The 11953-nt window shown below is 32.7% G+C and overlaps 2 protein-coding genes across 3 annotated transcripts; one reads left to right on the plus strand and one right to left on the minus strand.

The window, feature by feature from the left end:
* Positions 1-1481: 1481 nt before the first annotated feature.
* LOC127088019 (WD repeat-containing protein ATCSA-1) lies at positions 1482-8260 on the plus strand. Of its 2 annotated transcripts, none has more exons than XM_051028930.1 (9): positions 1482-1805; positions 1884-2138; positions 2234-2393; positions 3928-4106; positions 4281-4497; positions 6129-6283; positions 6545-6634; positions 7810-7881; positions 7981-8260. In XM_051028930.1, exons 1-9 carry the CDS (start codon positions 1650-1652, stop codon positions 8020-8022), a joined length of 1326 nt encoding a protein of 441 aa, XP_050884887.1. In that variant the 5' UTR covers positions 1482-1649; the 3' UTR covers positions 8023-8260. The 2 variants fall into 2 exon arrangements, with proteins under 2 accessions (XP_050884887.1, XP_050884888.1); XM_051028931.1 differs by having other exon boundaries at positions 1777-1805; positions 1897-2138.
* Positions 8261-9092: 832 nt separating this feature from the next.
* LOC127079034 (increased DNA methylation 1) lies at positions 9093-10862 on the minus strand. The gene has a single exon (XM_051019449.1). The coding sequence runs from the start codon at positions 10797-10799 to the stop codon at positions 9093-9095; it is 1707 nt and encodes a 568-aa protein (XP_050875406.1). The 5' UTR covers positions 10800-10862.
* Positions 10863-11953: the final 1091 nt, after the last annotated feature.

Genomic DNA, 11953 nt, shown 5'->3' on the forward strand with positions numbered 1-11953 from the left:
TAAGTACACCGTACCTTACGATGTTCTACAATTCACTTAAGTGCACCGTACCTTACGGTGTTCCTTAGTTACTCTATCTCTCATCAATCCGTCCTTTGTGTGTGACCCTATAGGTTTTCGTGACGTTGGCAATTATATTAAATCACGCATTTAACATAATAAACAGTGAGCGGTATCTAGCAACACATCACTGCTACCCAAGACACGAAAATATCATGTGATCTGACAAAACCTTATGTGGTAATACTTATGTGCATAATTATCCTTTTGCCCTTATGTCTATATTGAACACAAGGCATAAACCGTTTCATCCTTGTCCAGTTCAATATTGGGCCCATAGACATTTATCCTGTTACGCAGGATGGGCAAATTCCATCTAGGTCACTCATGTCCCTCAACATGCTTCGTGGAGTACCCATCAACTGTCTTTATGGTTATCTAGTTACGGACAACGTTTGATCAGCAATAAAGCACTCAACTCTACATCTAGGGTCCATAGTGGTTTCAGGTCGAAGAGTGGTATACACCACTATCACCATGAGAATAACTTATGACACTTTGCATAACATTCTATATAGTATTCTCATAGCGGGTCAATCCAGTATAAATATTACTCTTAATATTCATACCTATGTTTAAGACTTGATAACTCCTTATCCATGATCCATGAGATGTGATCATCAGTCTATATACATAATAGTCTTAATGCTTTAATGTTATCCCACTTCACAATAAAGCTCGACTACGGATACTTTAAGAATAGTATCCTTATGTTTAATGTGATCTCATGATCAAGTCACATTTGATACATCAAACGGACTAGCTATTCTAGGGACTTTATTAAACAAACGTAATAAAGAAAAAACCTTTTATTATTAATAAATAATTCGATACAAGTACCAAAAGTATTTGCCTCTAGGGCTTACACCAACAATACTCTCTAGTGATATTCAAAAAATCAGAGAATCGTCAAGCTTGAGTACCGTTCACCATCGATTGACAACAAAGGAAAGATACAGTTTACCATACTTGAACTAAAGATGGATGGTGATTGAAGGTAATGTGGAGTCACTTTTTATCGTTACTCAACAAAGGATCCAATTGAAGTGGATGCAACGATTCAAAGATCAGTCGAAGATATAAGAATATTGCAACGTCGTGAATCTCTGCTATTATTTTTGCTTGTTTCTGTTTTGAACTAACAAAACATATTGCGGATATGCATTTTCGAAAAACTCACAAACTAATGAACTAATCATGGAGATGCATCTCCGAATCCATCTTTTATACATGTGAAGATACATCTCCAAATCAAATTTTAACAAAATTAAATTTTTTTCATCATTTTCATCTTAATTATGTGTAAAAAATATAACTCCGAATATGCATCTTCGAACACCGAGACATTTTAGTCTTTTCACCTTGAATGGAAGAACCCCTAACGGTGGAAATAGTAATTCCCAACATAATTCTCACAAAAGTGGAAAAACTCGAATCTAATGGGCCATAACAATCGAGCCCACTTGAGTTTCAGGCAGGTTGAGTGCAGGAGGAGGAAGAAGACCAAGACGACTTTCATGGTGGCCGTACTCTCAGCAACTGTCACCCCTCCTTGAAATTGAACTCTAAAAATCAAAGATGCTCCGAATATGGATACGTGGAAGAACATCAGAGACAGAGAATCCGGAAAATCGCGTCCACTTTCCTTCGCTAATCGCATAAAATCCAATCGCATTTCTCAACTCGAGTTATCAAATCACAAAGAACTCATTTCCCCTCACAAAGGCGCAATCAATTCCATTCAGGTTCTCTTTCTTCACCACACTACTCTCATTTCTCACATTTCTTCGAACAATTTCTTAATTTGCCTGTTAATAATTCAGATTGATTTCACAGAGGGAAGATATCTGTTATCTTCTGCATCTGATGCTTCCGTCGCCGTTTACGACGTTCAACGACCGAGTCAATGCGACGGTTTTATCTCGAAACACACTTGTTTATTTGTTGTTGATAAGCAACATGAACTAGCTCATAAATTTGCGGTTTCTTCAGCTATATGGTATCCTATTGATACTGGATTATTCATTACTGGTTCATATGATCATCATGTTAATGTTTGGGACACCAACACCACTCAGGTCCTCTTTAACCTAATTATAATCATAATTTCATGATTATTATACATTCCACACTCAAATTTAACTCTTCATTTTGTTGTATTGTACTATTGTAGGTTGTGGTGAATTTCAAAATGCCTGGTAAGGTGTATAAGACTGCAATGTCTACGTTGTCGACATCTCACATGCTTATTGCAGCTGGAACTGAGGATGTTCAAGTCCGTCTTTGTGATATTGCTTCTGGGGCATTTGCTCATACTTTGTCTGGGCATCGAGGTATGTCGGTGTTCTCATTTCAACTTTCGACAAACTGTTTTCTGTATTTCTCTTCTGTTTGACAAGAGTCATTATTTATGCTATGTGTTTCTTACAACAAGTGTTAACTTATATTGTCAGTCAAATTGTTTCACAATTAATCTTACAAAAGTAAAGATCATGTCTAAGATGGTGCAAATAAGGAATGAAAATGTGCCTTATTAATGGAAGACTTTTCTTTTCTTACAATAAATAGATAGTAGTGGTGGTTACCTCCTGCAGTACTTTAGGATATGTTTCTAATAAGTTAGACCTTTAAGTTATTTTTGTACCATATTGGTCCTTTAAGTTATAAAAGTGCGCGCCATTATCTTTTTATCAGTTTTCCTTCCAGCCCCGTTAGTGTTCTTCAAACTCGTTCATGTTTATCAGTTTTGGGATTTCAAATCCAGAAATTGCTTAGGAGAAAATGGTTTTTTTTTTTGGCAATTGTAGTTCATCAATAACTTCTCTAATTTTTTTCTGGATTTTTGGGTATATGCATTAAACCCATAAAACACCCAAAAATTGAAATGGGTTTTGGGTTTTGGTTCCTGCATCCATATTGATTCTTATTGATTCCAGCAACTACAACTACAACCTAAAAGATGAAATGGGTTTTGGGTTTTGGTTCCTGCATCCATATTGATTCTTATTGATTCCAGCAACTACAACTACAACCTAAAAGATGAAATGGGTTTTGGGTTTTGGTTCCTGCATCCATATTGATTCTTATTGATTCCAGCAACTACAACTACAACCTAAAAGATGAAATGGGTTTTGGGTTTTGGTTCCTGCATCCATATTGATTCTTATTGATTCAGCAACTACAACTACAACCTAAAAGATGAAATGGGTTTTGGGTTTTGGGTCCTGCATCCATATTGATTCTTATTGATTCCAGCAACTACAACTACAACCTAAAAGATGAATCTGATACAAAAAAAACTTAAAAGACTAATCGATTCTTGCATCTTTGTTTTAGGTAACAGTGTACATGTTTTATGGCTTAAATGATCAATCTGATACAAAAAAAAACTTAAAAGATTAATCTGTTGCAAACATGTAAAAGACCGTAGAATGTATTTTGACAATAGTTTAAGGGTTGAGCAAGTTTTAGTATATTATGCAAGTTATAATATAAAATTTACACTATTGTTTAAGGGTTGAGCACTGTTCTAAACCAGAAACATGCAGGTTCGAGCCCTTGAGTTTCTATTTTTGTATCTCTATTTTTCCTTGTGCAAGCATAACAAATAAGACATCAAAATATAAGAATTCAATCCCCTTACTTCTGGTGAAATCAAAGGGGCTATACCACTGTTTTAATATATTTATGTATATTTTGGCCCCCTCATAAAATATGTCAAATTCTGCCACTGGTAGATAAATATATTGAATTATAACATACTGGGAATTGAGGTGTCGTGTCTGTGTGTGCGATTGTTCTTATCACATGATGTGATATATATTATTAAAAGGAGGCTTTTGCATCACATGATTTCTGTGATGTCAGATGGTGTAATGACTGTTGAATGGTCTGCTTCAAGTGAATGGGTCTTGATTACTGGTGGTTGTGATGGGGCCATACGTTTTTGGGACATAAGGCGTGCTGGTTGTTTCCAAGTTTTAAATCAATCACGGACACAGCTTGGAAGACGTCCACCTTTACTCAAACGATCTGTCATAACTAAGGTTTTCTTTTTTTAACTTTAGCTTATTCCTTGTTTATAGTTTGCGAGATTTAGTAGTTGATTATTGCAGGTCATGATTATTCTGTTTGTGTAGCTGAGAATGAGATTTCACCAAGTACTTAATTTCAATGCAAGTATTTATGCTGTTATAATCCCAAAGCCTTATTACTCACAGGAATCAAATACAAAAATGCGTGCTGCACAGAAGAAATTTGTCAATGGCAGTGGCAGTGGCAGTGGACAACTTCCAATTGGCAGGCTATCATCTAAGGGACCCATGAAGCAGAAATTACATCCAGGAATGATTTCTACTCAGGATCGTGCAACTGCTCACTATGGTGCTGTGACAGGATTGAAAGTAACAGAGGATGGCATGCATCTCTTAAGTGCAGGTTGTTTATTTATTATTTATACGGTGTATTATTCAATAGATCCATGCTAAGAACAGAGTCTTATACAAGACTAAGAGAATTTAAAGAACACTTTATTTTGAAATATGTGAATATAATAAAAGTGAGACATTGCAAGTCATATCCAAAAAATGAAGTTAGACATTACAAATTCAATTAGAAAATTGATTTTCTTTTATTTTTTATTGAAAAATGAGCTATATATTTATCTTTCAAACCTTTTATGTTCTTTGAGAGGAGCTGTTTGTAGTGCGCGTATAAAACACCAAGTGTGGTTCATTGTAAATAATTTGATTTTAAAATGTACACATGTGTAGTTTAACTTTAGATGATACATACAACTCAAGAAAAAGGTGCAAAATAATATAATATTCATTGAGCAATTGTTGCCTGAAATAGATAGACACCGGTGCATCTTTGTTGGCCTATTTATATAAGCTCTTGGAGCCAGTGCTCTATAATACATGAATTGTAAATACACAATTATCCTTTTTTTTCATTGTTAATTGTTAACAATCATCGTTAGGCCATTATAAAACATTAATATACACACTTTTCTTATGCTGAACATACACATGACAGATTGTTTTAAAATATTTTCTCAAGGAAATACTTTATCTACCTTCTGTCAGTCTGCAATGCATTCACATTTGCTATAGGTAATCAAAGGGACGCCTTTGGGCTTATCTAATATTTAATGGTTCATGATGATTTCCCACTGGTGTATAATGAATATTCTAACACCAATAAATACTCAGAACAAATCATAAGACATAAACATGGTCTTGGACAGATTTCTTTTCCTCAGTATAACTAGTTTGTACACTGAATGTTGAAAACTCTTCTCTGAAAGTCATAAGCAGAACATAAGATATATATTCCTATATAAAGAACATTAAACCTTTATTTAACAAAAGCTTGGGCATCACGTATGGAAAAATATATTATCATCCATTGATTTATCTGGAAGGAAGGATTGAAGAGAGAAGTCCGCAAAATAAACATGATGATAACTCATTGGTAGTGTCTTTCGTTAACTATAAAGTAATATTTCTGAAAGTGCTGCAACAGAGGGAAGATAAGTACCTATAAATAACAATAGTAAATGTTTTGCTGCATAAGTCTCCTTGGGAATGTTAATGACCAAAAACAACAATTAGTAGTCACACAAGAGGCAGCAAAATTTAACTGGTACCAATAACAAAAATGGTAAGAGCAGTTTGGAAGAAATATTTCTAATTAAAATTAGATGATACTATCAAATAATGTAGCTAGAATTATAATTTTATATCTTAATGCTAAATAAAAATTGATTTTTAAAGTGATTTTATTTTAATTTTTTTGTTAAGTAGTCTAGTGGCTGGAGTCCACCTTATTGAAAGATGAACAAGTGGGATGTCGAGTGTTCGAACCCGCACCCTTGCACCCGATGTCCCTATACTACCAACTGAGCTGTCTAAAAGTGATTCTATTTTTAAGCAACTGAATGAGAATGCTAATTTAAAGAGATAATATACAGTAATATATTTTGGAATTATAAGTGTCTATGCAATGCTAATTTGAATCATTTGTTACCTGATTTCTTATATCTACATTGATGTGTTTGATCACAGGGTCTGATTCTAGATTGAGGTTGTGGGATGTTGAGTCAGGCTGCGACACTCTTGTGAACTATGAAACAGTCCGCTTGCAAACAAGCAAACCTATTCAATTAGCTACAACTCAAGACTCGACCCTTGTTTTTGTTCCATGCATGAGAGTTGTGAAAGTATGTTGTTCATTTAGTTTATTGCCTATTTCAACTTTAAAATTAGACGTACAAATACAACTAGGAATACTTTTTTTGAAGCATCAAAAGAGGCAATCAATTATAAAGAAATGATCATGGGTATTCAAACCCAATAACAACAACACAACAAAGGGAACAAAATTAACAACAGAAGAAATTAAAATCCACCCATACAACTACTAATTAACTAATTTCTAAGAATACAATGAGGAAAACTGATTTCACTTTTGCATTATTCAGGCATTTGATATGTGGTCTGGGAATGCAAACACGATACTACGTGGACACTATGAGTCTGTAAACTCCTGCTGGTTTAATCAACATGATCAGGTATGTTCAACAGTTGGTTGTTCATTTTTTTAATCCTAATCCATAATAAGTCGACCATCTAAGCGGTGAAATTTGTTTGGTTGTTTGGTCCAGCATGTTCATTTTAGAGTTTAAAGTATTTTTTTATGGTTATGAATTAGATGAATGGAAACAGAACTCAGAAGACATATGCCTTTTTTTGGTTGAAGTTAATTGAGTTCATTATATGGTATCTTGTCTCCGCACACATGTGCATACTTCTAATCGTCTATCATCAACTCATACAACCTATGGATGGCCTTTTTTTTTTCCGCTTCCAGTTTATCCTCCTATTCTAATTTCATTGTTTAATCCAAAAGAAAATCAAAAGAGACCCAGACGCAAGGTCGTTGCAAATTGTGCGTGTTATCGTCGGTCCTTTTTCTTCTTTGGTTGTACTTGTATCATCACAAAGAAAAGAGACTTGAATGAGGATTTTCTAAAATATGATCATTCTATATCCATGTTTAAATATAGAACAAAATTAAAAGAAAGATGAAAAAAGAGGAAATTTATATTACTCAAATCAACTTGAACCGACCACCACAACAACCGACTGATTTTATTAACCTCTGGAAATCTGGCCCATTAATTTGTTTTTGTTTAGGATTATTTGGTTCATGAAATAAGATATATTTGGTAGCTATGTTACAATATCTCCATCTTAATTAGTTTCTGTTTGTGATTCTATTTTAATAGAAGTAGTGTTGTTTCCTTTTTTTAGTTTCCAGGGTGGAGGGCCGTGACTCTACATCCGTTATTTAATTCCTTGTACTTCTTATACAACATCTCTGTTCTTTGGCATTCTACAGAAATCATTCATTATTTTCCAAAGTATGAGTTTAGCATCTCTATTCTCTGGCATTCTACACAAATCATTCATGGTTAATGCTCGTTCTTCCGAAGTCATTGCTTGTCTTGTTAGAGGCTATTCTTTTGGCAAAAACTGAATTGACCATAAAAAGAAAACATTTAAATTTATTGCAACTCAATTATAACAAGCCATAAAACAGCAGGGGCCCTAATATGGATCACAATTTACTCCGACATAAATATGCTATAGATTATGTTGGATTGAAAAATGGTTGATATATGTAATACATGCTTGCAGAATTCAGACTCCACGTACTTGATAACGGTTTTTGTTATTGTCACAGGAGTTGTACACAGGTGGAAATGATAGACAAATTCTTGTATGGTCACCTGCTAGGTTAATTGCGGATGAAATGGTACAGTCATTGAATCAGTTTTTATTTTTTATACTTTTATATATGAATGGTGAGAGCACCTTTTAACATGACATTGTCTGACTATGTGATAAACTGCAGAACGAAGGAGATCCCGACGATCAGGATAACTGGAGTAGCTGAGTTTGCCATCCTTTCGTGTGACATATTTTCCCTGTTCATATAATTGGTCTGCAGTTTGTAACTTGAATGTTTGTGGGATTTGTAAATAAAGGTTTGCTATGGTTTTTGAGCATATGTGAAATGCTGAGAAGAACAAGCCTCCAACATTGTATAATAGATAGATTTCCCCCTTTCTTTTGTCTTGTAAACTATGCCAGTGTAAATATCAACACATTTATATATTGTTTTAGTTTGAATTTGGATGGGTTTTTAGACTTATAATGTATACTCATTATTAGACATTTATATAGAGAGATTTCCCTCTTTCTTGCACTTTTAATTAGAATTGCCCTACATTAATCAGCATCATAATCATAATTATGATCATATTATAATAAAATTAATTCTATTATCAATAGTTGTATCACCCCAATTGTTTTTAAATTTCTTAGGAAGAGTTTACCGTATTATAGAGTCCTATAAGACTCTAGGAATTAGTCTATACAATTACGCGTAGATGATATATCAACAAAATGCTTTAAAATATAAGATGAATTGGTATGAATTTTCGCTTTGATTGATTTAGTCGGTCTTGCTTACAAAGTATGGGAGACAAACTCTATAATTTGTCATTGTTCCACTATGATTTCGTTTTCTTTTAACTAAAATGGCTTGATGGATCTAGTTCAAGTGAATAACTTCAATGCCGATATTTGATCTAGGATTGTTGGTGGTGGTGCTTAGTACCTTTCATGATGGGTAATCACAATCATTTTTCAAAAAGGAAAATAAGCATCTAAATTGATGATACATTACTGTGTATATCCTTTACATTATGATTGTGATATTATTTGTTAAATGGTGTTGATATGATATATGTAGATAAATTTCTATATGGCATTAGAGTAATTAAGAGTGAAATGAATTTTACACCCTAATTAAAACTAATATGGAATGGTGATGATAATCAAAACATGAATGATTATCTTAAAGATTGAAAACAAATTAAATGTAATTATATCATTATAAATCCCTCAAAACTTGCTCAAAATGACTTCTACCATCAAAAACTATCATCACACAATACATGGTCATATTCGTCTATTAAGTGATTTATTAAGTAATTTAAGACACATGATAGTATTCTGAAATTCTAGAAGTGTATGATTAATAAATTGAGACTTATCCTTAGCCGACATTATTGCAAACCCAAATGATTTTGTCCAAGTGTTTATAGTACTTTTAGAGGAATGCAAAATCAAACTCCTTATTTCTAAGTTGGTCATGTGTTTCTCAAGCTCATCCATCAACAACCAACACATTCCTTGTCTTCGATATTGTTTTTTGGTAGCCACAAAAACTATTTCCGCAACCTTTGGACCATAAATTCTTATAGTTGCCACAGAAACCACTTCAGCCATTTTTTCTAAAATCACATTATAGAAACCACTGAAGTTAGAACGATTATGTTCTGAGTATCTACTAAAAACAACATCTTCAATCAATTCTCTTTTGGTTATAACATCAACAATCGGGTCGAAACTCTCTTGCAATACACCAAAAATCGCATTCAACTTACTCTTATTTTGACTAAACTCGTCCGAAGTAAAATCTCCATCATCATCACTGTTACTCACATTCTTAAACAATGTCCAAGTTAGATCATTTGCAACCTTGATCGATTTTCCTAACATGTTTTTTAGACACAAGAACATTTTCCCACAAACTACGCTACAAAACCAATTCTTCTTTTTAGCGTTGCTCTCCACGCCACCAATTCCTATCGTCTTTAAGCATCCAGAGTGAAATTTTTGCTCACATTGAACACAAATAACAATAATGTCATTATCCTCTTCATCTTCACATTCTTCATGTTTGCATTTAGGTTGATGACATATTTTGCAACAACAAGTTGGACAAAACCAATCACCATCGGGAACTCGATCAAGACCTAAACAACCAAGATGAAACGAAGAAGGACATTGATCACATAGTATTATCTCACCTCCTAAACCACAAACTAAACAAACAACATCATTATATTTTTCCATCTTTTCTTCGCCAACAAAATGACTCCCCTCTTTACCACATGAACTCAGAGCTTCTCTTTGACATTCGAACAACGACCTCCCGTCTTCTAAACAGATACTAGTGGATGGTCTACGTCTTGTACAACAAGCATGCGCCTCAAATGCAGTCATAGTGAAATTATCACGACAACAATCACAAACTATACCATCACAAAATATATTCCCTTTTTTGACAATATCATTACCACCACGACATAACACACTAGTCCCCGAAGCCAACACTCGATTATCTATCAACCAATAAAGAAGAGTACACCTTTTCCTTGTACTCACATTCATTACCTCCCCTCTTTTGTTACAACCTTCTGAAAAATTCTCCATTGCACTCATCTTTAATACCTTTCCTATTCTATCACTCTGCATAGAATTAGTAACTTCCGATCCCGACTCACATCGACTCGAACATTTCTCATTTTCCTTTGAAGTTGAAGTTATAGTGTCACTAACATCAGAATCATCATCAGAACTAGAACTTGAACTTGATTGATCATATTCTTTAGAATCTCTCAATCGTTTGTTTGACTTCATCGGTTTGATGGAACAACTTCCATCTTGAATACACCTTTCACATGCATTCTTAAGAGTGATATAATGTTTTCCAGTGGTAGGACAAGTATAACGCAATTCCCATTTACATTTTTTGTCGACATACCAAAGCTTCCAACCCAAAAAAACAAGATGTTGTTTTGCTTTCAAACTCAAAACCATTCTACCAACAACTTTTTTACCATCTTTTTGTCTTGTTAAACGGTACCATTCAATCACAGCTTCAGGACAATATTCAGCTTCAATATTGATATCAGGAGCTTCTGATCGTAAAGACATATCAAAAAAACTATCAATCTGCACATGACACAATTTTATTGTTACTAAAATTTCATGTTTGAGAATGATAATGATAATGATAAACTCTATTTTTGTTTAAACTTTTTATATTATTAACGTTGGATTACTTTAAGAATTAATAAAATAATAAATTCATAAAATAAAAAAAAATATTTGATTTGTTTAGATTATAAATTAATGGATTTGTTAATACAGTCTTAATTAATATTTAATGTGCAAATCTTATTCATTAAGAATATATTTTTTAAATAATATTAATTGATACTAAAAAAAATTCAATGGTTCATAACATATCTATTAGTGTTTTGAAATTAATCTTATTTAATTGTTTAAAAATATTTTTTATCAAAAACTTATTTCAATTCTATTGAAAAAATATTTTAGAAGATTCTAAAATAAATAAAAAATCAAATTTATAAATATTATATCTTTAATAACTATTTAGGAATTTCTTGTCAAAAAAATAACCACTTTAAAATTTTGGTGTGATAGTAAATTTATTCGAATAAATACAAATACGAAACTTTGATTGTTTGAATGAAAAAAAGTAAAACTTTTTTTCACTAGTTTGAATGTCGTTCGTTGTTATAATTTTCACAGAAATATCATTATATCACTACTTGCATATAGAACATTCAAAATACGAGCAATAAAAACTGAGAAATAAAAAAAAAATATTGCGAAATAATAGTGGAAGATGATGCTAACCTTTGAAGGTTGAAGAGAAGAGAAAAAGAAGCTATAAAGAAACTTTCAAACTCAGAGGAGATGGTTTGAAATAAGGATTGTTTTGAGTTTTTATAGGTCACATAGTGGATAAATCCTAGGCCCAATATTCATTTAATTTTCATTTGCAAAATTTGATTTGCTCTTTAAAAGTCACGATATATATTATTTAACAACATTTGTTTTTTTTTAATATAATTTATTTTTAATTATACAACAAAATATTAATATTTTGATATTATATAAATTTAAATATGCAAATGGCCTTTATAAATAAGAGTTTATTTTGA

This window comes from Lathyrus oleraceus, chromosome 5 (assembly GCF_024323335.1).
Source record: "Lathyrus oleraceus cultivar Zhongwan6 chromosome 5, CAAS_Psat_ZW6_1.0, whole genome shotgun sequence".
In the NCBI taxonomy this organism is placed as follows: Eukaryota; Viridiplantae; Streptophyta; class Magnoliopsida; order Fabales; family Fabaceae; genus Lathyrus; species Lathyrus oleraceus.

Excerpts from the sequence above, each read along its gene's own strand:
- LOC127088019 (XM_051028930.1), top strand. The coding sequence starts at position 1,650 with ATGGATACGTGGAAGAACATCAGAGACAGAGAATCCGGAAAATCGCGT. Across the intron at positions 4,107-4,280 it reads AACGATCTGTCATAACTAAG|GAATCAAATACAAAAATGCG; the intron begins GTTTTCTTTTTT and ends TATTACTCACAG. Across the intron at positions 7,882-7,980 it reads GGTTAATTGCGGATGAAATG|AACGAAGGAGATCCCGACGA; the intron begins GTACAGTCATTG and ends GATAAACTGCAG.
- LOC127079034 (XM_051019449.1), bottom strand. The coding sequence starts at position 10,799 with ATGGTTTTGAGTTTGAAAGCAAAACAACATCTTGTTTTTTTGGGTTGG.